Source organism: Chelonoidis abingdonii, chromosome 5, assembly GCF_003597395.2.
Source record: "Chelonoidis abingdonii isolate Lonesome George chromosome 5, CheloAbing_2.0, whole genome shotgun sequence".
In the NCBI taxonomy this organism is placed as follows: domain Eukaryota; kingdom Metazoa; phylum Chordata; order Testudines; family Testudinidae; genus Chelonoidis; species Chelonoidis abingdonii.
This window is the reverse complement of record NC_133773.1, coordinates 90,939,154-90,961,050: the sequence shown is the minus strand read 5'-3', so window position 1 is coordinate 90,961,050 and position 21,897 is coordinate 90,939,154. Positions and strand designations below refer to the sequence as shown.

The window sequence follows — 21,897 nt, the reverse complement described above, 5'->3', positions numbered from 1 at the left end:
TATTGAAATCAATGGAAATTTTGTCTGAATAAGGAGTGCAGGATTAAGACTTCAGTAAAGTAGTACTGAGGAAATGTATATGTCTAAACATTTCTTTCCAAGATGCTTCTGGCAATGAATTTGCAGGGGATTATTACAGTTCATGGGTGGTTAATTGGCTTGTTGCCTCATGTACCTGATGCAAGCAGTAATCTCCCAGAAATGCACAGCCTTCAGTTTTGCTCAAGTGCTCACACCTTGGATTACAATTGATTCAACCATTCTCTGTGGGATTATTAGGATTTTGCCTCATTGTTTTATTTACTACTAATAAAGCTATTTTTTCACAATGGTTCATAACAGGAAACAATTTAGTGTGTGATAATACTTTTATGGGTTTTGTTGATCTTTCTTTCTTTACCAATATAGTGGGAGTAGTCACTGTGAATAACAAACACAAAGAATGAGCTTCTCTTTGATGGTTAAGGTGAGGGATGTTTGGTTTTTGCAGTCATCATGAAAAGGAGTACAATAGATTGTCCTCTAGAGTAAGGGAGTGACAAGGGAAGGTGGTGCTTCCTCCCACCTCAAGAGTCTGAGGAAGCTGGAGAGGAAATTGTGCGCTTTGTGGTTGGTTGTTGAGAGGTCTGCAAGGAGATTTTGGAGAGGATTGAACTGTATATTTTGACAAGGGATTTTATGTTTCTGGGGAGTTTAGGAGATCACAGTATATAGGTGACCTTGACAGCCTTACCTTGCTGGTCTCTATTAGGCCCTTTGATGGCTACCATTAAAAGTTGAGCAGTAGTGCCACAAATTGGGAATATTGATATCTGAGGAGGAGGGAGGAATCAGTTGCTGTCCCTGTTGTAGTGGGGCAAGGAAAGGCAAGGTAGGAGTATATCATTTGTTTGGTGCTGTGTTTAACATTAGTTCTGTCATCTCTGGGGGTAGGGTATTGGAGAACATAGCCCTTACCCTCATGATTTATGTTGTTTAATGCAAATACTCAAATTACTACCGTCCCTAACCTAGAATATGAAAGTTGTCCCTGATTTTGCTTATATATGGCTGGATGACACTGCAGTATTAGTCAAGAAATGGCTGAGGAAGAGATGCAGCAAGCTGACCAAAACTGACATTAGGGGCAGGAGGGCTCCAGAGCTAGATTGATTATGTCCATCTAGCATGTGATGGAGTTAGAATAAGACCAGTCTTGGTTAATACGCTGCAATCTTGCACATCCGAATCCCAAGCTGAGGTTAATTTATGTTCTTCTCTGTGGTGGCTTTGGAGTCACCAGGACCAATTATTCTGAATTCCCTCAATGACAAGGTGGATGGCAACTCTTTAGAACTGGCTCAGGAGTTCATGGCTACCCTGAAAACCAGTGGACTGTCCCAAGTGACTACTGCCTTGACAGATACTTGGTCACACTGTGGATGTTGTGATTGGGCTGAAGTTGTAGAAGAGAAGGATGGAGATGATACCTTTGTCATGGACTGGAAATACCTCCTGCATTTTCATGTCCAGGCAAACCTCCCCTGCTGGAGCAGAGAACTTATTTGATTGGTTCACCCTCAGGGGCTAGTGTAATCAAAATAGTTTCAGGTCTTTGATGACAACTACGCCAGCACTGCCAAACCCAAAAGGTCAAAAATCATGAGTCAGTGCATGAGACTGGCTCAAGTACCATGAGATTTTCATTGCAGATTACATTCATTTTGGTCTATGTTTTTGCTTTTTGAACTTCCCCTCCGATGCCAGTGTGTGTGTGTGACAGTTACAGAGTTGCCAGCTCTCCCAAATTTATGTAGTCCAGTGATTTTGGTCCCTGCTGCAGGAGGACTGTGTTATGGTGTGGAGCTTCCAGCTTCATCCCAACCCCCCAGATTTTAGTTAATTAATTCTGTCCCCTACTAGCCCTACATCTGCCCCATCCAAGCAATTAATTATGCAGTCCCCAGCCACATATCAATTTTGGTTCTCCAGCCCCACATCTTCTCCGTGTCTTCTGATTCTCCTGCCTCTCCAGGGGTTCTTCATTCTCCTCTCCCAGGCCGGGGAGGGGCAGAAAAGGAGACCTCTGTAGCTACCTCTAGGGTGGCAGCTCCAGAAGTTCTTCACTCCCTTGCCCGACCTTCCTCTTCCCAGACCTGGTGTTGCAGGGATGGAGAGGGGAGGGATGAGCAGACTGCAGCCATTTTTTCACAGGAAGGGAGGAGGAAGGAGGGAACAGAGCCACTCTGAACTGCTGGACTCTTTTTGCTTCCTCTTTCCCCCTCTCCTCCTGTGAGAATGGAGTCGTCTGCTCACTGTCCTCCCTCTTCTACTTAAAACCTCCTCTGGGCTTCTGAGGGATGGGGACAAGCTCTGCCTGCGTCCTTCAGCAACTCTCATTGGCTGCTCTTCCCAGGAAGTTAGTGGAGAAGTTAGCCAGTGAAAGAGATTTTTATCTGGGAAGGACTAGAAATTACGTGAGGGTAGAACTTCTTGTGTCATTCCAACACTGGCTCCAGCAGGGGCCAAAATCATGTTTCAGACAGAATATACATATCTTGATTATGAGAACCATTACACTGTGGAATAGTCTCCGAAAATAAATGGTGGAAGGCCCAACCCTGAAGACATTTTAAACTATGCTGGTCAAAAGTACTTGAAATGTTAGTGTACCTTGCATTGGCAAGTGATGATTTAAATACCCAATCAGTCTTTTTCATCTCTAATTTCTGTGATTCTATATTCTTTAAGTCACAACACTCTCTGATGTGTTATTTAAGTAAGTGGATTTTCTTTTATAATTCTAAATGTTAGCAGGCTGTGTTTATAAAATATGTAATTCTCTAACATGAGGATTCTAGAGTGAGGGGAAATTCTAATTCTCTCTTTTTGTAGAATACTAGAAATTGCAATTTTGTCAATGCAAGGTAACACTGTTAAAATGGGTATCTTACTTCAAGAGGAATAGTACACTTGCAAGCAGCAAGATTTTTTTTTAGAGCTGCATTCTTGGCAAATTAATTATTGAAAAAGATTCAAAATGTTAATGGAACAAGAGAAGAACTAGAAGTGTTGTAGCTGCTCTATGTGATGCAAGGGAAGGGATATAGAAAATAAAGAGGCATATGAGGTATGTGTAACTAAAAAGTGAAAACAGAGAAGTGGAATGTGGTGGAGAGCAAAGGCGTTTGAGTTTCATTCAGCTACCTATCTGTCCAGTTAACTATCACTAGTTAATGATAGCTGAAAAAGGCTCAGAGAGATACTCTTATCCAGGACTGGATTAACCTTCTGTGGGCCTGGTGCCAAACATATTTGTGGGCCCCCATGGGGGCAATGGAGCATGGAGCCAGTGGCTGGCCAGGGGCTGGCTCGGCAGGGGCAGCCCTGCTTCGTTCAGCGCAGTGCGAGGGCACTATTTACAAACTTTCCCTCAGGGGTGGGCCCATGCTGCACCACACAACCACCCCACTTGCCTGGAGGGGCCCAGCCAAGTCCCCCGTACTGTCTCCCCTCCCACAACTTGCCGAGACTGGCTGCATGCCACAGGCCAAAAAAACAGATAAAATAGATGAAGAGTTAGGCTCTGTCAAAGTTAGACTCAGGACTCACAGTTTGTCAGACCACTCTGTTTTATTAGCACAGCGCTCTGCTAATACACCCAGATAATGTGAGCCTCCATGCAAGACCCAAACAGTCTTATTTATACAAATAAAAGGGCGCAAACTAAACAAAGGGACAAAGAGAGCAAAACTGTAAAATTTACCTACTTCCTTACTAACTCTTATAGATCTAAGGCTAATACTTCACCAATCGCCCTTAAGTGGAGCAATTGTTCTACCTTAATGTCTGCGTTCCTGACACCTGAATTGCAGCATTTCAGCTCTTTTGCTTAAAGGTACACACAACATTTCTTTAATTCTTTATATTTTTACAATATATTTCATTCTACTTTCACAGCTCCAATCTTGTAAACACACACATATGTGCTTAATTTTAAGCACACAAATACCATTGAAGCCAATGGTGCTACTTGCACACTCAAAGTTAAGTACATATTTAAAGTGTTGCAGGATCGGGGCCTTACATAATTTACATTATTACACACACCATTTTGTTTTGCTGTTTTAATTCTGCCTGTTTTAATCCTACCTTTTAATAAGTTATTGCAACAGTAAAGAGGATAGGTAGAAGATGATTCCAGAGACAAACAGTACCTGAAAATCAAAGAAAATCCAGAGGAATGTGTTATATGTCAAGTGTCAGGTGTGATTTCTGACATTTTCAAATGCAACTGAATGAATCACTTTGATGTTTTCTTCTATACAATATATTACTTGATTCTTCAGGGGAGATCTCTAAACAGGCTTTAGTTTTCTGCTGACTACTTGGATAAAAATACTAGATGATTAATGAGTCCTGTTTTTCTGATGTGGAGAAGTAATTCCTGAATAGGCCATCAGTAACGTGAGTAGATATGAAGAATGCCATATAAATGCTTGCAACCATAACATCTTGGCCTGTAATCTCATTAGGCCTCAGGAGATAAAGAATGATGGCCTGGTGGATGCTTGGATTGGAGAACATCAAGAAAAATCAAGGGTACTGCAAAAAAGTAATGGTGATAATTCAGTGGAGGTACTTCTCTGTGACTCTGTACCCATCCAGCATGGCCTCAGGAGCCCTGTGCTGTTGAAGGTGCCATCTTTGAGATGAGTCATAATATTGAAATCCTTACTAAACTGGGTAGAAAATGGAAAAAAATCATAATTTTTGTTGAAACTTTGTTTTGATGAAAATTCTCCAACTAGCTCTAGATCATTAGAGGTTTCCCTTTTTTGCATGTGTAACCCACACACCTCCTGGGCATGGTGTTGTGTCCCATCTAGTGGCACCAAGACCCCTTATGGAGAGAGATTAATGAGTTTGCTGTACAGCCTTAGCTAACAGCCAGTTAGCTTTTAGCTTATGTGGTAGAGGCTCATGCACTAAGCTCCAGAGGCCCCAGGGGTTCAATCCTGCCTGTCGACGACCGGGGTCTGTTGGCATTACACATGGTTTAAGTGTTTTAGTGTTAATGTCCTGGCCAAATTTCAATTCAGGTAATTACATTCTGCCTGCCTAAATTTACCTGTAGTTTCAATTGGAGAGAGTATTCTTCACTTTGTGCCCTAAACTATTGTGTAATGTTGCTGTGCATTGTGAAACCTCTGATGTGTTCCACCCCATGTGTGCCTGCATTTCATTGGTGAAATTATCCTGTAAGTATGAATACCAGTACACATGTCATTGCATGATGCTCTTTGGGCATAATCCTATACCCACTGAAGTCAGTGGCAAAACTCCTACTGACTTCAGTGGCGCAGTAACTGACCCTATGTGATGAAAAGGCACTCTATAAATGAGTCTTATAATTTTATAAATGTGAATTTATAGAGGCATGACTTGTAAAATACTACAAACATTTACAATCTGTGCTACTACAATTTATGTTCTGTATGTCATATTTGTCTATTATGTCTTATGCTGTATTCAGGATGGAACATGAGGCTACTCAGCTGGAAAATCAGCATGTACATAGTGTGTATGAAAGCACAGCCTCCTATTTTAATGACCTGCAGAGCAAAGCATGGCCTCGTGTTCGTCAGTTTTTGTTGGAGCAAAAGCCTGGCAGTCTCATTGCTGATATAGGTAAGTTACTGTATTTATTGAATGAAAAATCATATGTCATCATTTGTTTTACACATTATGTTTATCATACTTGTCCTTGAAATCTAGTGTGTAGGGATTTCTTAACAGCAAAAGAATCATAGAATCATAGAATCAAAAGGTTGGAAGGGACCTCATGAGGTCATCTAGTCCAACCCCCTGCTAAAGGCAGGACCACTTTCCCTAAATAATCCCAGCCAGGGTGCGGTCTAGCCAGACCTTAAATAGCTCTAAAAGATGAGAATTCTACCACCCCCAGGAACCACATTCCAAATACGTCAACCACTCTACCTAAGTCAGAGTTTTTTTCTAATATCCAGCCTCGATTTTTCCGCAGCTGCAAACTCAAAACTATTGCTCCTTGTTTCTGTCCTCCGTCAACACTGAGAAAAGCCTAGCTCCCTCCTCCTTGGAGCACCCCTCAAGTAGTTGAAGGTTTTGCTATCAAAGTCCCCTTAGTCTTCTCTTCTGCAGGTAAATAAGCCTAATTCCTTCAGTCCTCCTTCATAAGTCATGTGCTCCAGTCCTGTAATCATTTTTGTGCCCTCCGCTGATCTCTCCAATGGTTCCAGCGTCCTTTTGTAATGTGGTGCCCAAAACTGGACAACAATATTCCAGATGCGCCTCACCAGTTGCCGAATAGAGGAAATAATCACATATCCTCGATCTGCTGGCAACACTCCTACTAAATACAAGCCCAGTATGCTATTAGCCTATTTTGGCTACAAGAGCAACACTGTAGGCTTCATGTCAAACTTTCCATCTACCGTATACCCCAAAATCCTTTTCTCAGCACTGGCTACTTGCCAAACAATCCACCAGCCGTAGCAGTGGCATGGGTTTTTTTCTGTCCTAAGTGCCAGGACTTTGGACATTGTCCGTGTTGTACTGCCATGAGGTTGCTTGTGGCCCACTTCTCCAATTGTCTAAGTCGCCCTGAATCCTATCCCTGCCCTCCCAGCGTGTCCACCACTCCCCCAACTTGGTGTCATCTGCAGAAATTTAACTTTAATGTGCAATCTATCCCATCATCAAGATCATGAATGAAGACATTGAATAGAACGGGCCCTGAAGACAGACCCCTGGGGCACACCACGTGTTAACTGGTTTGCCAACAGAGAGTGTGCCATATACCTAACCCGCGAGCCCGTTGATTCAACCAATTTCTCATCGCACTCACAGTCCAATTCATCCAAACCCATACTTCCTTATTTGCTGATGTAAAAATGCCTGTGGGGAAACCGTGTCAAAAGCCCTTACTAAAGTCAAGGATACACATCAACAGCTTTGCCCCATCACAGTCCAGTCATCTCATCATAGAAAGCAATCAGTGGTCAGGCATGAGATTACCCCTGGTGAAAATCCATGCTGACTGGCTTCTGATCACACTTTTCCTCTAGTATCAGGATGGATTCCTTCAGCACCTGCTCCATGATCTTTCCAGGTTGATGGGAGACTGTATTGGTCTGTATGCCCTGGATCCTCCTTTTCCCTTTCTAAGATTAGGTACTTATATTGCTCTTTCTTCCATTCTCTGGACGTCTCCGTTCACCATGAATTTTCTCCAAGATAATGGTCAACATGCTCTGCAATCTCACATCAGCTAATCCCCAGCACCCTCGGATGCAGTTCGTTGGTCCCATAGCACTGTGCACAGTCTACGTTCTTTAAGTAAGTCCTACCTGAACCCTCTATCACAGTGGGCTGCTCTCCTCCTCTCCTCTCTGTGTTCCCCCAGTGTAGTAGTCTGGGAGTTGATCCTGCCCGTAAAGACTGAAGTGAAGAAGGAATTGAGTACTTCAGCCTTTTCCATATCTTCCACCACTAGGATACCTGCCTCATTGAGTAAGGGACCTACACCATCCCTAATCCTAAGAGGTAATGGACATACTGTCCCCGAAAATCAAATTGAGAGGAATGTCTACCCTTTACCAAAATGCATACTGTTTGTTTTCTAAAACAGTGTGAAGTTCACCTTTTCAGTATTTCAAACTTAATGGAACAAATCACTATACAAAAAATTGCCCTTCGGCCTTTCCCAAACTGAGGAAACTCGGGGCGGATGTAGCCTCTCAATTCAATGTGTGTGGGGATGGGGGCTCCAAGGAAGGAATGGGGATGTCAGAGAGGGCCCAGGCTTGTGAGGTCGCAACCCTCCCCGCAGGGAGGCCGTGCCCAATCCGGTCTCTCCCAGCCCCACTTCTGGTGGGAGCAGTATTGCTAACCCCCACCCCTGCTCGTACCTCCAGGCTGTCTGCCTGGCAGGTCACCTCAGTCCCAGTGCAATGATGCCAGTGGCAGCAACAGTGGAACTGGAGCCCAGCTAGGGTGGGCAAGTCACTCCCTACAGCTCAGTGGTTTGAGCATTGACCTGCTAAACCCAGGATTGTGAGTTCAATCCATTTAGGGATCTGGGGTAAAAATCTGTCTGGGGATTGGTCCTGCTTTGAGCAGGGGGTTGGACTAGATGACCTTTTGAGGTCCCTTCCAACCCTGATATTCTATGATTCAACACTATTGATGGCGGGAACGAAGCCTGAGTGGTGCTGTGATCTTGTGCTCCAGGTTACAATACCCCTGACAGTGAAGGCACATGCCTACAAAATAAGCATAATAGTATCCCTGAGCGGGCCTGATGTACTCAGAGTACTTCTATGTATATTTTAATCAAGCCAGGACTTATGATGCCTAAAAGATCCAGGCCTTGTGTAAAGTTTAGGGTTTTATTTTGTTTTGCCCTGTGCCAGCACAATTTTCAGTTATAATGTCTTTTCACTTTGCAAAAGCTTGAAACCAAACCTGTGGACACTTTTTACTTTGCTCTAGTGTCTCCTGGACATCATGTCGTCCAAAGAGGATGCCCTGTACATTAGGCTACAGAGTCAGGTCCAGATTCTCAAAGGTAGTTAGGCGCCAGTGGGAGTTAGGTGACTAACTACCTTAGAGGATCTGGCATCAGTGCCACACAAATCCACCAGTTAAGATACCAAGAATATAGTTTCCAGATGAACAGGTCAGTATTTCTGTCTGTCCTGAGCATATTTATGAGCAATTCACCTGGTGTGAGTTCTCTGAGATGCATAACTAATCAATGATGTCAGGGAAAACTGGGAAAGGAGCTGGTGGTGGAGTTCACTTTTTTTTAACTGGTCCTAATCACAGAGATCTCAGAGTACTTTTATGTATTCATTTTTTCTTCTTTTAAATATTTGAGTGCTTTTGAGAGTAGATATGTTGATTGAAAGCCTAGAATGCTGAAATCCTCTTTATTTAACAGGACATTTTTTGTTAAAAAACTTTTTTTGTTTGTTTTACACATAGCATATTAATGATAATGGGATGGGATGCCCCTTGGTCCATGATCCTCATATTGTTCCCTCCTCAGGGTAATTTACTCAGTGTTTGATCTTGTAATTTGTTTACCTAGGAATTGATTATTGCTTCTGTCACATGGTGGCTGGCCCTGCTAAAGGGAGATAGGTCTCAGCCAACCTGTGACCCAGCTATTTACTTCCCCAGGTGGAGAGTATGAATCAAGGCATATGACAGGTGGTCATGTGACTGAACCAGGCTCTGAGGGGGTAGAAACACAGAGATCTGTGAATAGCCAAGAGGGATGACAGAATAAAGTTGCAGGAAGAGTCTCTTCTGCAGTGATCCTAAAGGAAGGGAGTTGTGGCTGGGTACAAAGACGCAGCTGGAAGTTTTGTTTTTCCCTTGGGGAGAGACAGAGAAGGGACGGCAGGGCTTGTGTTTTTTCCAGTGCCTTAGAGAGGAGTAAGAGACAATACCTCAGGGGGCGGGGGTGCCTTGCTTAAGAGTTCTTGGGCTGTTTTGGAACTTTGTTAAGAAAATCAGACCCCAAGAAGGACTGTTACTAGACTTGTGAAAGCCTCTTTTTAAGTTTATTGAGGAACCAAGAGGTAAATTGAGGCAGGGCACTGCAGAGGCATCCCAGCCATGAGGGGTGCATGTGAGGTGGCCGACTGTACTATAGCTTCATAAAAAGGAACTGCCCACGTATTGCCTTATTACTAAATATTATTACAAATTAATACCATGTACATACAGTATCATAGGGTGCTAGAGGGGTTAGCAATATTAAGTTTCATTCTAATGTGGAACTGAGAACCGTTGAATTAATTTAGATGTAATAAAGGGCCTAAAGAGTCAAAGGTATTAATATGACCCTGTCACTGTTTAACATTAATCAGTGTTAAAGAAGATTCATGGTTTGGTTCATATACAGAGACCTCAGCCTGGTTAGTACCCTGGCAAACATACTATAAAATTCATGCCAAAGGTTAGAAACATACCAATAAAAACACACAAAAGGAAAAGAAACAAAACAAGGCAAAAAAACTTTGAAACTGAAATTGAGTGATGCTGCAAAACAAACTTAAAACCTATCAAATGCTCTTTTAAAGAGGGTGAATATAGGGTTAGAGTCTTTTATTCTGCCGAACAGTCCTTCTTGGTGGGGAAGAAAGTTAGTTCTGTTGTTCAAGTCTTAATTGGGAATGATAGTCACCATCCCACTTTCAAAAAAACTGAGACACAAGAGAAAATATAGCTTTTGTTGAGGTTCTTAGGATATAGGGTGACTGCTCAGTCACTGATAGATGCATTGGGCTGGTTGATCAGCCATGACAGCTGTTGTTCTGTATCCTGGCTTGCCTTTCTGATCAGGGACATCATCTCAGCTTCACTGGTCCTTCTCAGGCTGAGCAGAGCTGGATTGGCCATCTTATCTTGCCATGCTGATGCTGTGCAATACAGTTGATTTCAGGGTCAGGCGAAAAGCCGAGAGACTGAGAGATAGGACAGGAGGAAGATAATGGGGGACGGAAAGGGACACGTGAGGGCGGGGAGACAGAGTGGGATCTCTATTATTATGTATTAGGCTCGGATCCTCACTGATGAAGTGATGATGGTCCACCTTCCCCACAGACTATTAAGGTCTGATGTCATGGCAACAATCCTGCTACTGCACCCGCTGTGATGGTGAAAGTTCCTTTTTCTCCTTCAAGCCTCTGTTTAAGGGCGATGAGTGGATTGGGCCATCCTCTAATTATTTTGCCCAACAATAAGGCCTAATTTCTGAAGCACCAATTTTGGTCCATTGATTTCCTGTCCCTTATTCCTATTCTTTATGAGTCATAATCTTAACCAAGTAGTTGACTGGTATCAGTAAACATTTTCTGTTGAAAGTAATTCAGTCTTTCTATCTCCTTCTGTCATAAGCATAAGTCCCAATTCTGAACCTTAGCGTCCAAAATGTGGGTGCCTGCATGAACCCTCCAAGCTTAATTACCAGCTTGGATCTGATAGCGCTGCCACCAGACAGGAATCAGTGCCTGCCTCACTCTGGTCTCCCCAAACCTTCCCTGGGGGACCCCAAGACTCAGATGCCCTGAGTCTAACAACAAAGGGAAATAACCCACTTCCCTTCTCCCTCTTTACCTCCCCCCAGATTTTCCTGCCCTGGGTACACTAGGAGATTTCCCTGCTTCCATTCCTTGAAACACAAACCCAGAGAGATTAAGTGTCTCTCCCCCTCACCCAGAGGCTATGCAAATTCAAGCTTAGTCAATCTAACACAAAGGGATTTCCCCCTCCCTTCGTTCCTTAGCCTTAACCAGAGAAAAACTCAAACAGGTCTTAAAAAGAAAGCTTTATATAAAAAGAAAGAAAAAGACATAAAAATGGTCTCTGTATCAAGATGACAATATACAGGATCAATTGCTTAAAAGAAAACATGAATAAACAGCCTTATTCAAAAAGAAATACAATTTAAAACATTCCAGCAACTACACACATGTAAATACAAAAAAACCAATATAAGCCTATTGTTTTTCTACCTTTGTACTTACAACTTGGAAACAGAAGATTAGAAAAGCCTGGAGATAGAGATCACTCTCATAGCCGAGAGAGCACAGACAGAACAAAGAACCCACACCCAAAAACTTCCCTCCCTGAGCTTTGAAAAATCCGGTTTCCTGATTGGTCCTCTGGTCAGGTGTTTGGTTCCCTTTGTTAACCCTTTACAGGTAAAAGAAACATTAACCCTTAGCTATCTGTTTATGACACCTTCTTAGATCTTTTCTTAAACAATTTTATATAACAGGTCATTGTAGCAATTCATGAACCTACACCCACTTTCCACTAGTCAGGCTCGCAATTATTACAATAGAAACATTTGTTGGTAGCACAACAGTATTTTTGGTTCCCTTATTCCAGAGTACGCATTGAGATTATAAAAACTCTTCTGCAAAAACTACCTTTCAATTAACTGAATTAAAACATTTTAATCAGTATACACACAATTTACATTTTAATCGAGTGTTCATGCTACTAACAATAATCAGTTATACTTTTGTTCTGATTTAACAACTCCCACTCTCTTATTAACATGCAAATCTTAATTTTTCATCTCATATTTTCTTTGAACTGCTTTAATATATTAGTCTCTTTCATTTCTCTTGAGCATTATTCTTAGGAATAATGCTGGATTTTTGCTCTAGCAATGTGCTCTTTTTTACCAATTCGAGTGTTCTGCTGTTTTCTCACAGTTCCTGTGCTGTCTTTGTAGATAATGTTGCACATTATCATCAATGAAAGCAGGAGGGCTGCAAGCTGCAGTGCTGTTTCTAAAGATAACTCAGGCCTTTAAATTTAATTACTAAGAATAAAATGGTTCTCTGTGCCTAGCTGTTCCCCTGCCTTTAGGGTGTAAACTTTCAGATACTATTCTCTACCACTGACCCATAACTGTGCTGAATGTTTCTTAATCTAATTTTGAAAAGTGCCTGTAATGCATATGATATTGAAGAGCACTCTGAATTTAGAACAGCACTGATCCTTAAATATTTCTTACCATACTTCCAGGTAGAAGACACATTGTATAGATGCCAATTACACATACAAATGTGAAGTTGTTAAAACAATAACAGAAAGAGGATGTGCCTGTAACACTGAAATAGTTCTCTGTTGCATAGAAACCATTGAACTTTGGTCATTTTCAAGTCTGTGTTTGGAAGTTAAAATTGTCCTCTCTCATCTGTGCTGCAGATCTGTATTCAGCAGTCTAGGGCAAATCCTGCCATCTCCTCTGCAACCACAGAGATCTGACTGGCAGTAGAACTGTTGCACAACATGCAGGGCAATATTCCTAGGTTCCTGGAGGGTGGCACATATGGCATGGAGCTTACTCAACAATGGCTACAGGGTGGAGATCAGGGACAGGGCTGAAGGAGCCACTACTTCATTGATCCTCCTGTTTGTTCCCTCACTCCTCATGAAGGGGCTGCATTAGGGATGTGTGCAGTAGCAGCTGTGCTGCAGAGTAGTCCATGGGTTGTTGGGGGAGGATTCCTTTCTCCTCTACCTCCCCAGCCCATCCAAAGAGAAATTCATTGCACGGTCTAGTTTTTAGGGTGTAATTGCATGTGCAGTATTTCCATTGACATCAGAAGAAACTTTGTATCCTGAATAAATATATACATTGTGGATTGAAGAGGAGAATTTTGGCCTTTAATTTTGTTCATGATTTATTGATGATCTGTACCACTGTGCCATGAATTTACAAAGCTTTCATGTTGCTGTTATAAATACCGTTACATGTCTGATGATGTTAATATGTAATTTTACAGAGACAAAATGATTTCAGTGGGAATGAAGCAGGATCATTGCATTTTCTAGGATAGTTTTAAAATTAAAAGATTTACAAGACTATTTTGGCACAAAGTGTTTTCACTTTTCCATGAGGGATGAGAGGTGGGGTGAAGGAATTTCATAATAGGTTGCTTCCTGTGTAATAAAGCTTATTGTTTTGTAGGATGTGGGACCGGAAAGTATCTCAGTATCAACAGTCAGGTGTTTAATCTGGGCTGTGATTATTGCGAACCTTTGATAAATATTGCAAGGAAGAAAGGCTGTGAAGTCTCAGTATGTGACAACCTTAATCTTCCCCTTAGGGATCAGTGCTTCGATGCAATCATCTCCATTGGAGGTAAGAGAATACAGTAGAGTGTTTGTTCAGTTCCAAAATAAACATGAAATATTTTGGATAGTTTTTTCAGTTGGTTCTTACATCTCATTGTCATGGTTATTTTAAACCACGCAGCTATCTTTTAAATCTTATAAAATGGAGTTTCATGATAGGAAACTTGAGGACGAAAATGTATTCAGTTTAATTTCATAACAATGACATTGACTAGGGAAGTACCATTTATTTTTGTGGCCTTGTACATACTAGGAAAAAAGTTTTGTTTTTAATGTGTGTTAAAATCCTAGTGTAAGCAAGTCAAGTTGTAATTTTAAAACACGTAGCTAGTCAAGGCAAACTCTTTCCCGGATTCCCTGGGTCTACCTTGACCAACAACATGTCAAATCTACAACTCACCTTAACTAGCATGTGTTAAGAATATGCATTTTTTCTGGAGCAGACATGGGGAAAAGTTCAAAACCACCTAAGGAACTTAGATGCCTAAGTCCTGTTGAGTTTCATTTTTGAATATATTGCCCATGTCCTCTTGTATATATAAATACAAGAGGAACAGATGAGGGAAGGGCATTCTGGATGATATTTTTAACAATATTCTTCCCTGGATTTATTTTACAATGTTTTTAGTACTAACCTGTGTGCCATATTACCACCACACAGGTTTATTTTACAATGTTTTTAGTACTAACCTGTGTGCCATATTACAACATATTTACAACGTTTTTAGTACTAACCTGTGTGCCATATTACCACCACACAGCTGGTCACAGGTTCTTCTATCAAAATAATGAAATATGAGAAAAAAAACTGTAGCCCTCTCCTCCAAAGCGTGTCTTAAGCTTCCTTCCTCTTCTCTCCCAGGTGCTTGATATCACTAATATTGGGAGTGGCTTTTTCCTTTCCTTTTGCTGGCTGGGTCTTGGGTTCCTTTCTTGATGCCTGGTGTCTCCACTCAGAGTGATTTCTCCCCATGGTTGAGAAAAAGGGTGCTGCCCCTTGAGAAATCCATGATGATACTACAAGCTGACAAGAAGGGTAAAGCCCAGAACACAGGGGACAATACAGTAACTAAAACAAACCCCAGAAAAAGGAATAATACCCCAAAATAACAGCATAACAAAGGAGAGAACTTTATCGGGAAGAGGAAAATAGGATCTGGGGAAGAAAGTGATTAAGATTAACTAATAATTAACCAGCATTTATAAATAAGCCAATTCCTCATCTCCTAATGCTCACAAACTCCTCCCTAACGCTTACCTGAGGTGGTTGGTATGGCTGAGGTTGTGAGTCCTCAGATGGGGTGTGCAGGTGCTGTAGTGTGTGTTGCCCAGCTTAAACAAAAATCACTTTACTTGTTCTTCATCCCTAGTTGTGGCAGAGCCCTCTCCTGACTTCACTAGGGCTCAGTGGTCCCCTGGTTTGGAATTGTCCTTGGGTCTTGGCTGGCTTTTGGTAGCTGATGCCAGCTTCAGAGCTCTCTCTCTCTCCCTCTCCCATCTATCTACCTATATGCTGGGCACTGCAATGCTAGAGCTACCTGATCCATGCAGCTAGTGTCTCACAACAGTACAACAACTGTGTTTGGAGGAAGAGAAAATTTAGCAGGAACTCCATAAGATGTGCTGTCTCTCCCTTAGCTTCCCATCCAAAATCAAAATGCCCTCTCTTTTTGGGGGGCAGGCTTCCCTTTCCCCCATTAACTTGCTCGGGACTATGTAGTCCTGATGTGCCGTTGGTCCCCTGGACTGCTTGTCCAGATTAGCCCATGCCTCCATACTTGGCTCCAGCAGGGTTTTTTAGTTCCTTCTGTACCAACCCTGACTCAAAGCATTCTGGGAATGGTATCAGAGGGCTTTGGTAGCCATATTAGTTGTAGCCCTTTGGGAGGACCCCTAGAGGCTCAGACCAGACTCCAGGAACTGGGACACTCAAGTTGATCACTCTGTGGATATGTCTATACTGTAATTATACACCCATGGCTGACCTAAGTCAGTTTACTCAGGCTCACAGCACTCAGACTAAAGGGCTGTTTAATTGCAGCATAGATGTTCCGACTCAGACTGGAGCCCAGGCTCTGGGACCCTGTGAGCCCAAGTCAGCTGAAATGGGCCAGTGCAGGTGTTTAATTGCAGTGTAGACATGTCTTACATTACCAAGAAATTACTCCATATGTGGTGAGTAAAATGCATTGCTTCAATATGCTCAGAAGCATACAGGACAAGAGACTGACTAACATGCTAACAGAATTTACCTCTTTGCTTTCCTTTTCCTACTTATAAGACAGTAGGCCAGATTCAACTCTCTGCTACCCTGGCATAATCCCATTGATAGCAAATCTATCTCAAAGAGCTGCCTGCTTATATAATATTTATGTGAGTTGTTATCCTGTCAAATATAAATGTGCTAATCACATTTTTGTACAGATAACAATAATGAATGTTAAGCCTAGATGCCCTGAGATTTGGTGTACTCATGTTCATCTAATTCCAGACTAACTGTTTTTCCTTCCACTTTTGGAGATTGGAAAAGATTTGTGTAATGGGTCAAATTCTCTTCTGGCTGACACTGGCAGAATCCCATTGACAAAACATGTTTGGCTATGTGACCACCAAGGGGATTATGCCATTTTGGCCAGGAAGAGAATTTGACCCATTACCAGAATCTCTTTCAGACAGAGACTGCACAGATTGTGTTGGCTGATTATCTGTTCCTGGTGATAGACAAAGATCAAATATCCATCCTGATTTTTTCAGTTCTGCCAGTTGCCTTTGATAACATTTACCAGGAGGTGTTGTGAAGATGTATGGCCTGAAGCGTGTTCAGTATGAGACATTCACTCTGCTCTGTGTCTCTGTCTCATCTGATCCCAGTGTCTAAGAAACTGAGCTGGTTGAGCCTTGATCTACATCAGAGTGAGACAGTACTGACAAGGTGGGGGGAGGAATAGTAGAACCCCTTATTGAGGGACCATGTTCACTGTTTGTTACTAGGTATAATATTGAGTCCTCAGCTACTCCTAGTTGTCCAGTTAACATCAGTAGGGTTTTATCATTAGCACTTGGCAAGAAGGTTGCACACTCTTTTGCACATCTTAACCATGCTTTTTGACAAATTAAGACACAACTAACTGGGGTGAGATTCACATATGATGATTGAAGTGTGCTTAACATGGGGCTGCACCTTAAAACCAGTCAGAAATTGTGGCTAGTTCAGAATATGGCAACTCAATAAGAAGCACATTACTCCTGTACTCTGTGAACAGCTGATTCTGGATGAAATTTAAGATGTTGGCTTTTATGTTAAATCCCCAAGTGGTCTGGGTCTTTGCCTACCTCAGTCTGTCTCTTATACTGTGTGATATGTTAGCAGATGTGAACAGGTCAGGTTCCTGAGCCAAGAGAGCCCTTGTTTAAATTAGGGTAAGGCATTCTCAATGATGTGCTCTCAACTTCCTTTCCTTATTCAACCAAAGCCTGGAAATGGTGGCTTTCAGGTCATATTGCAAAGCTTGTTGGTTCTTCCAGGCATCTTCTGTAAAGAAGAGAGTAGACTCAATGGGCAATTCAGTTCATGGAGAGGAGTTAGCATGGTTCTAGTTTGTACACTAGTCCAATTCATGTATTGTACAGATTTTTCATTAATATATTATATATCCACCTGGAGGTTTGGATAGACGTATTTTAAATGTACCTAAATTAAAACATATTATTCTGAAGTGATATTAGTTTAGTATTCAGTCATTTTTGGTTATCCTCCAAACAATTTGCATATTTGAGATAGTTTAATTTAATTAATCAGAAATCCAATTGTTGAATGGGCCGGGGAGTCTCAACTAGCCATTCATGGCTAGAAGCGTTCCATTCAGGACATGATTAAGTTGAGATCTGGGCAGAGGATGGAAATTCCATTTCATGAAGTATTTTGAGACCTCACGATTTGGCTTTGTTTCAAATTGGAACAAACCTGTAAAATTTCTAAATTCTTCACAAAGGAAAATTCTGAAAAAAATTCTTGTTCTGGATTGTGGCTAGTGACAAGTTTTGTTTTGATTTTGATTTAAAATGTTATAGTACAATATAAAAAAGTTTCAAACAAAAATTAATTAAAAAATGAAAAATCAAAATGTTTCGTTTTGAAAACGTTGAGATTTTGACTTTGTTGGAATTTTTTCAGTTTTTCTCCAAAGTGAAATTTCTGCAAAATTGACATGATTTTGCCAATTATTTCTATTTCGATGGAACTGCATTTTCTGATGGAAAGTGATTCTATCAAAGTTTTCTGACTAGCTGTAGTTAAGGCACATTGTTAGGAAAGTATGGAGAAGGTTTGTACTGTTATTACCTTCTGCTGTACTTGTTCTGTGGCTAGATGGAGGATTTATATTTCCAGCAATGTCAGTTGAAATCTTTCATGGGCGCTAAATTAACTGAAGGTTATTTTAAAAAATAAATAATGTAACAGTAGCAATATTTAAGTTGAAATGCCTTTCCTTCCTTCACAGTGATTCACCATTTCTCAACTAAACAAAGAAGAATCAAAGCAATAAAAGAAATGGCAAGGGTGTTGATACCTGGAGGTCAGATCATGATTTATGTTTGGGCTATGGAACAAAAAAATCGTCGCTTTGAAAAACAAGATGTATTTGTTCCATGGAATAGGGACTTGTGCTCCCGGCTTCTATCAGAATCAAATCAGTTTGGACATAAGAGTGATCTTGAACATACTGTAAAAAAACACCCACAGCAACTAGTAGACTCTGAATGCAGCTACCCAATTAATCTTAAACAGGAACTTGATAGAAAAACTTCCCACAGTACAGACCATTGCTTAGCCAAAACCTGCTGCATGAAAATGTCTGAAGAAGAAGAAAATCGATTCTATAGAGCTCTAGGGAAATCTTTTCGTTCATGGTTTTTCTCCAGATCCCTTGATGAATCAACCTTAAGAAAGAAAACTGAGAAGGTGAAATCTCTGAAGAATGTAGGAGGATGGGCAAACAGTACCATATCCATTCAACCGTCAAGACACTGCAGTTTAGACTTAGGTCACTGTGGGCCATTATTAAAAGAGCAAAGTTTAGATGATGATGAAGTGTTTATGGAAAATGCGACTGTCAAAAAACCACAGTGGATGACAGCCTCAGGTGTAATAAGGGATTTAAATGAAGAACACCATGAAGTAGGTCAGAACAAGAATGAAGAAACATCTTTTCTGGGTGGTCCTGTGGAAGACGGGGACAACAACTGTACTTATAGTAGAGATGAAGATGGTAAGTCTACCGCTAGCAAACTCCTTCAAAGAACTTTAACAACTGACTCCACTGATTCTATTTTGGATGAAGCAATGGCTGTTGAGGATCAGGTTGTTGGCATATTGGATACAAAAGCCTTCATGCGTTATTATCATGTTTTTCGGGAAGGAGAGCTATGTTGTTTACTGGAAGAGAATGTGCCTGAGCTCCATATTATTAGTTCTTGCTATGATCATGGAAACTGGTGCATTATTGCAGAGAAAATAGCAAAGTAACTGCAAACTGAGCAAACAAAACAAAATTTTTTGAAAATTGAAAACTTTGAACACTGCTCCTTGAAGGTGTTCTGTGGTGGTGTTATAATTGTGCAATATAAAATGGAATTTGAGTCTCATGTAGTTGTGTTCCATCCATTTCTGATTTCATTTTGTATGTATCTATAAATACTGTGTATAAGAATGTAAAAGGCAAACAACAATACTTATGTTTTGTCAAAGATAGGCTTTTAAGAGTTTTATATTGCTTTTAGCAAATGATTCAGTTTTTAAATGTACTTTTGTATTGAAAAATAAACAAAACATTTTTATAAGATAAGGATCAGGGCATCTTTTATGAGAAATATTTGCTCAATGTAAACGTAAAGCTTGGTAATGAAAACACTTAAGCATGTGTGTTAACTTTACTCAGTATGGTCCTGATTCAGCAGTCCATGCTTCTTCAGCAAATAACTTAAGGACATGCTTAACTTTAAACATGTGCCTAAGTTCCAATTTGGATACATGCTTTAAGTTAAGCACATTGTGGTCTTCAGGATGGGCTACTCATAGACATAAATGTTTGCATGATCAAGCCGTGAATAGTCTGTGCTTTGTGCTTAGCATTCTGGAGCAAATGGGACAGCTGCATTTGTTCAAGGTTTTGGTTTGTTTTTTTTAACAATCTAGTTCAGGAGTTCTCAAACTTCATTGCACCATGACCGCCTTCTGACAACAAAAATTACTACACGACCCCAGGAGGGCGGACTGAAGCCTGAGCTCGTCCAATCCCTTTCACTCTGGGTTTGGGAGCCAAAGCCCAAGGGCAGCAGCCACAGGCAGGGGTTCCTGTAATCTCAGCCCCATTGATCAAGGCTGAAGCCTTCAGGCTTTGGCCCCAGACAGTGGGGCTCGGGCGTTGGCTTCAGCCCCTGGCCCCAGCAAGTCTAAGGCAGCCCTTGTGACCCCATTAAAACTGGGTCATTACCCACAGTTTGAGAACCGCTGATCTAGTTTATGCGTCTGAGCTAATGGGTTGAGACTGAGTCTTCTGTATTTTCTATCACAAATACATTAATTTATTTTCTAAAGTTTTAAAAGTTTTGCTTATCTGTAAATACTGTTCACTGAGACTAATTTTAATAACTGTTATTTATGAAGAGTACAGAAAATCAAATGGATTTGAGGTGTGTATATTTTTGAGATAAACATGGAAGCACTATGTAAAACTAGTATAATTCTAGTGCATCTCTGCTTAGTTTAAAAGACAGATTTATCTATAGTATTGGATCAGCTTATATACTTAATGACAATATATACTTTCTTAAAGGTATGCTAAGAAATGTAGAAAATATGAGTCAAGTATGTGAATAAAACATTATGAATCAAATAGCAAAATCCTTAAAATACGTCTTCCATATTTTAAATGGGACATTAAAAGGTCCCTGATGCCTCTAAAGAACCATTTTTCAAAGGACTAGAGGATACTTCTGATGTCCTGGGCAGATTTCCTTCTTTTAGGTCTGATCTACACCTAAAACTTAGGTCAACCTAGCTATATTGCTCAGGGTTGTGAAACATTTCATGCCCAGTGCAATTGCAGTTGTCGACCTAACCCCCACTGTAAACGCAGCTAGTGGAGGAATTATTCCACAGACCTAGCTAGCACAGCTCAAGGGAGTGGATTTACGATAGCGATAGAAAAATCTCTTTTGTCACTATATTAAGTGTCTACATTACAGCGGCATAGCTGCAGCACTGTGGCTTTGCCACTATGGTGCTTGTAGTGTAGATGTACCCTCAGTAAAATACTACCTACTCTGTGGTAAATTTTCTTGCTGAGCACGGCATCCAATCACACTCACATTATACTAGATTAGCCCACTGTTACAGTGAGTGGTACTTTACTCCTTAAGTAATGTGATTGATTTTGCTGGGACTACTTATGGAGTAAGGTGCTACCTAGCAGGGGTAAGGGTATCAGAATCTGACTTTGAGTCGCTGAATTCAGCACCAAAACTGTAACTGACATCAGTGGGAGCAGGACTGAGCCATAATGATGGCTCTGTTTGCATATGTCATCACTGCGGGTTTAGGACCAAATTCTACATTTGGTCAGTGAAATTACTCTAGGCCACATCCTCAGCTGGTGTAAATTGGCATAGTTCCATTGGCTTCATTGACTGTCCCTCTGTATTTGCAGCAGTTTAACTGAATGTTATAATTTGACTTTGGTAATTAAGATGTCTGACTAATTACTCAGTAAAGAACTTGAGATACTGCATATAAGAGGAGTTTTAACAAGAGCAAAACTACTGTAATGCTTTTGAAATGTTACCCATTCTACAATATATAAATTCATAGCTTTTAGCTTGTTCAATCACAGACCCTGATGGAAGTAAAAGTGTAAATGTTTTATATGTAACTGCCTCAGATATAAAGTTTAATAATATATTATATATATTCTTTTGCTAAAAATTATCTAAATAGACTGACCTCCATGGTTTTTCTTATTGTACAGTTTCTGTTCATTGTCATTTTCACCCTTGCTCTCTCTCTAGCCCAATGATTTTTTAAGTATTTATCCACAGTGGAACAGTCATTGGGCTGAAGAGAGACTGAGATTGATTCTGTAACCCAGTGATCAGGGCACCCGCCCTAGAAGTGGGAGTTTCCATGTCCTACCACTTTTTCATTAT

At 40.9% G+C, this 21,897-nt stretch overlaps 1 protein-coding gene across 1 annotated transcript; it reads left to right on the top strand.

Annotated features, from left to right (window-relative positions):
* Positions 1 to 4,165: 4,165 nt before the first annotated feature.
* TRMT9B (tRNA methyltransferase 9B (putative)) lies at positions 4,166 to 19,737 on the top strand. Its single transcript, XM_032799008.2, has 4 exons — positions 4,166 to 4,617; positions 5,516 to 5,670; positions 13,526 to 13,699; positions 18,195 to 19,737. The coding sequence occupies exons 1-4, from the start codon at positions 4,532 to 4,534 to the stop codon at positions 19,217 to 19,219; spliced, it is 1,440 nt and encodes a 479-aa protein (XP_032654899.2). The 5' UTR covers positions 4,166 to 4,531; the 3' UTR covers positions 19,220 to 19,737.
* Positions 19,738 to 21,897: the final 2,160 nt, after the last annotated feature.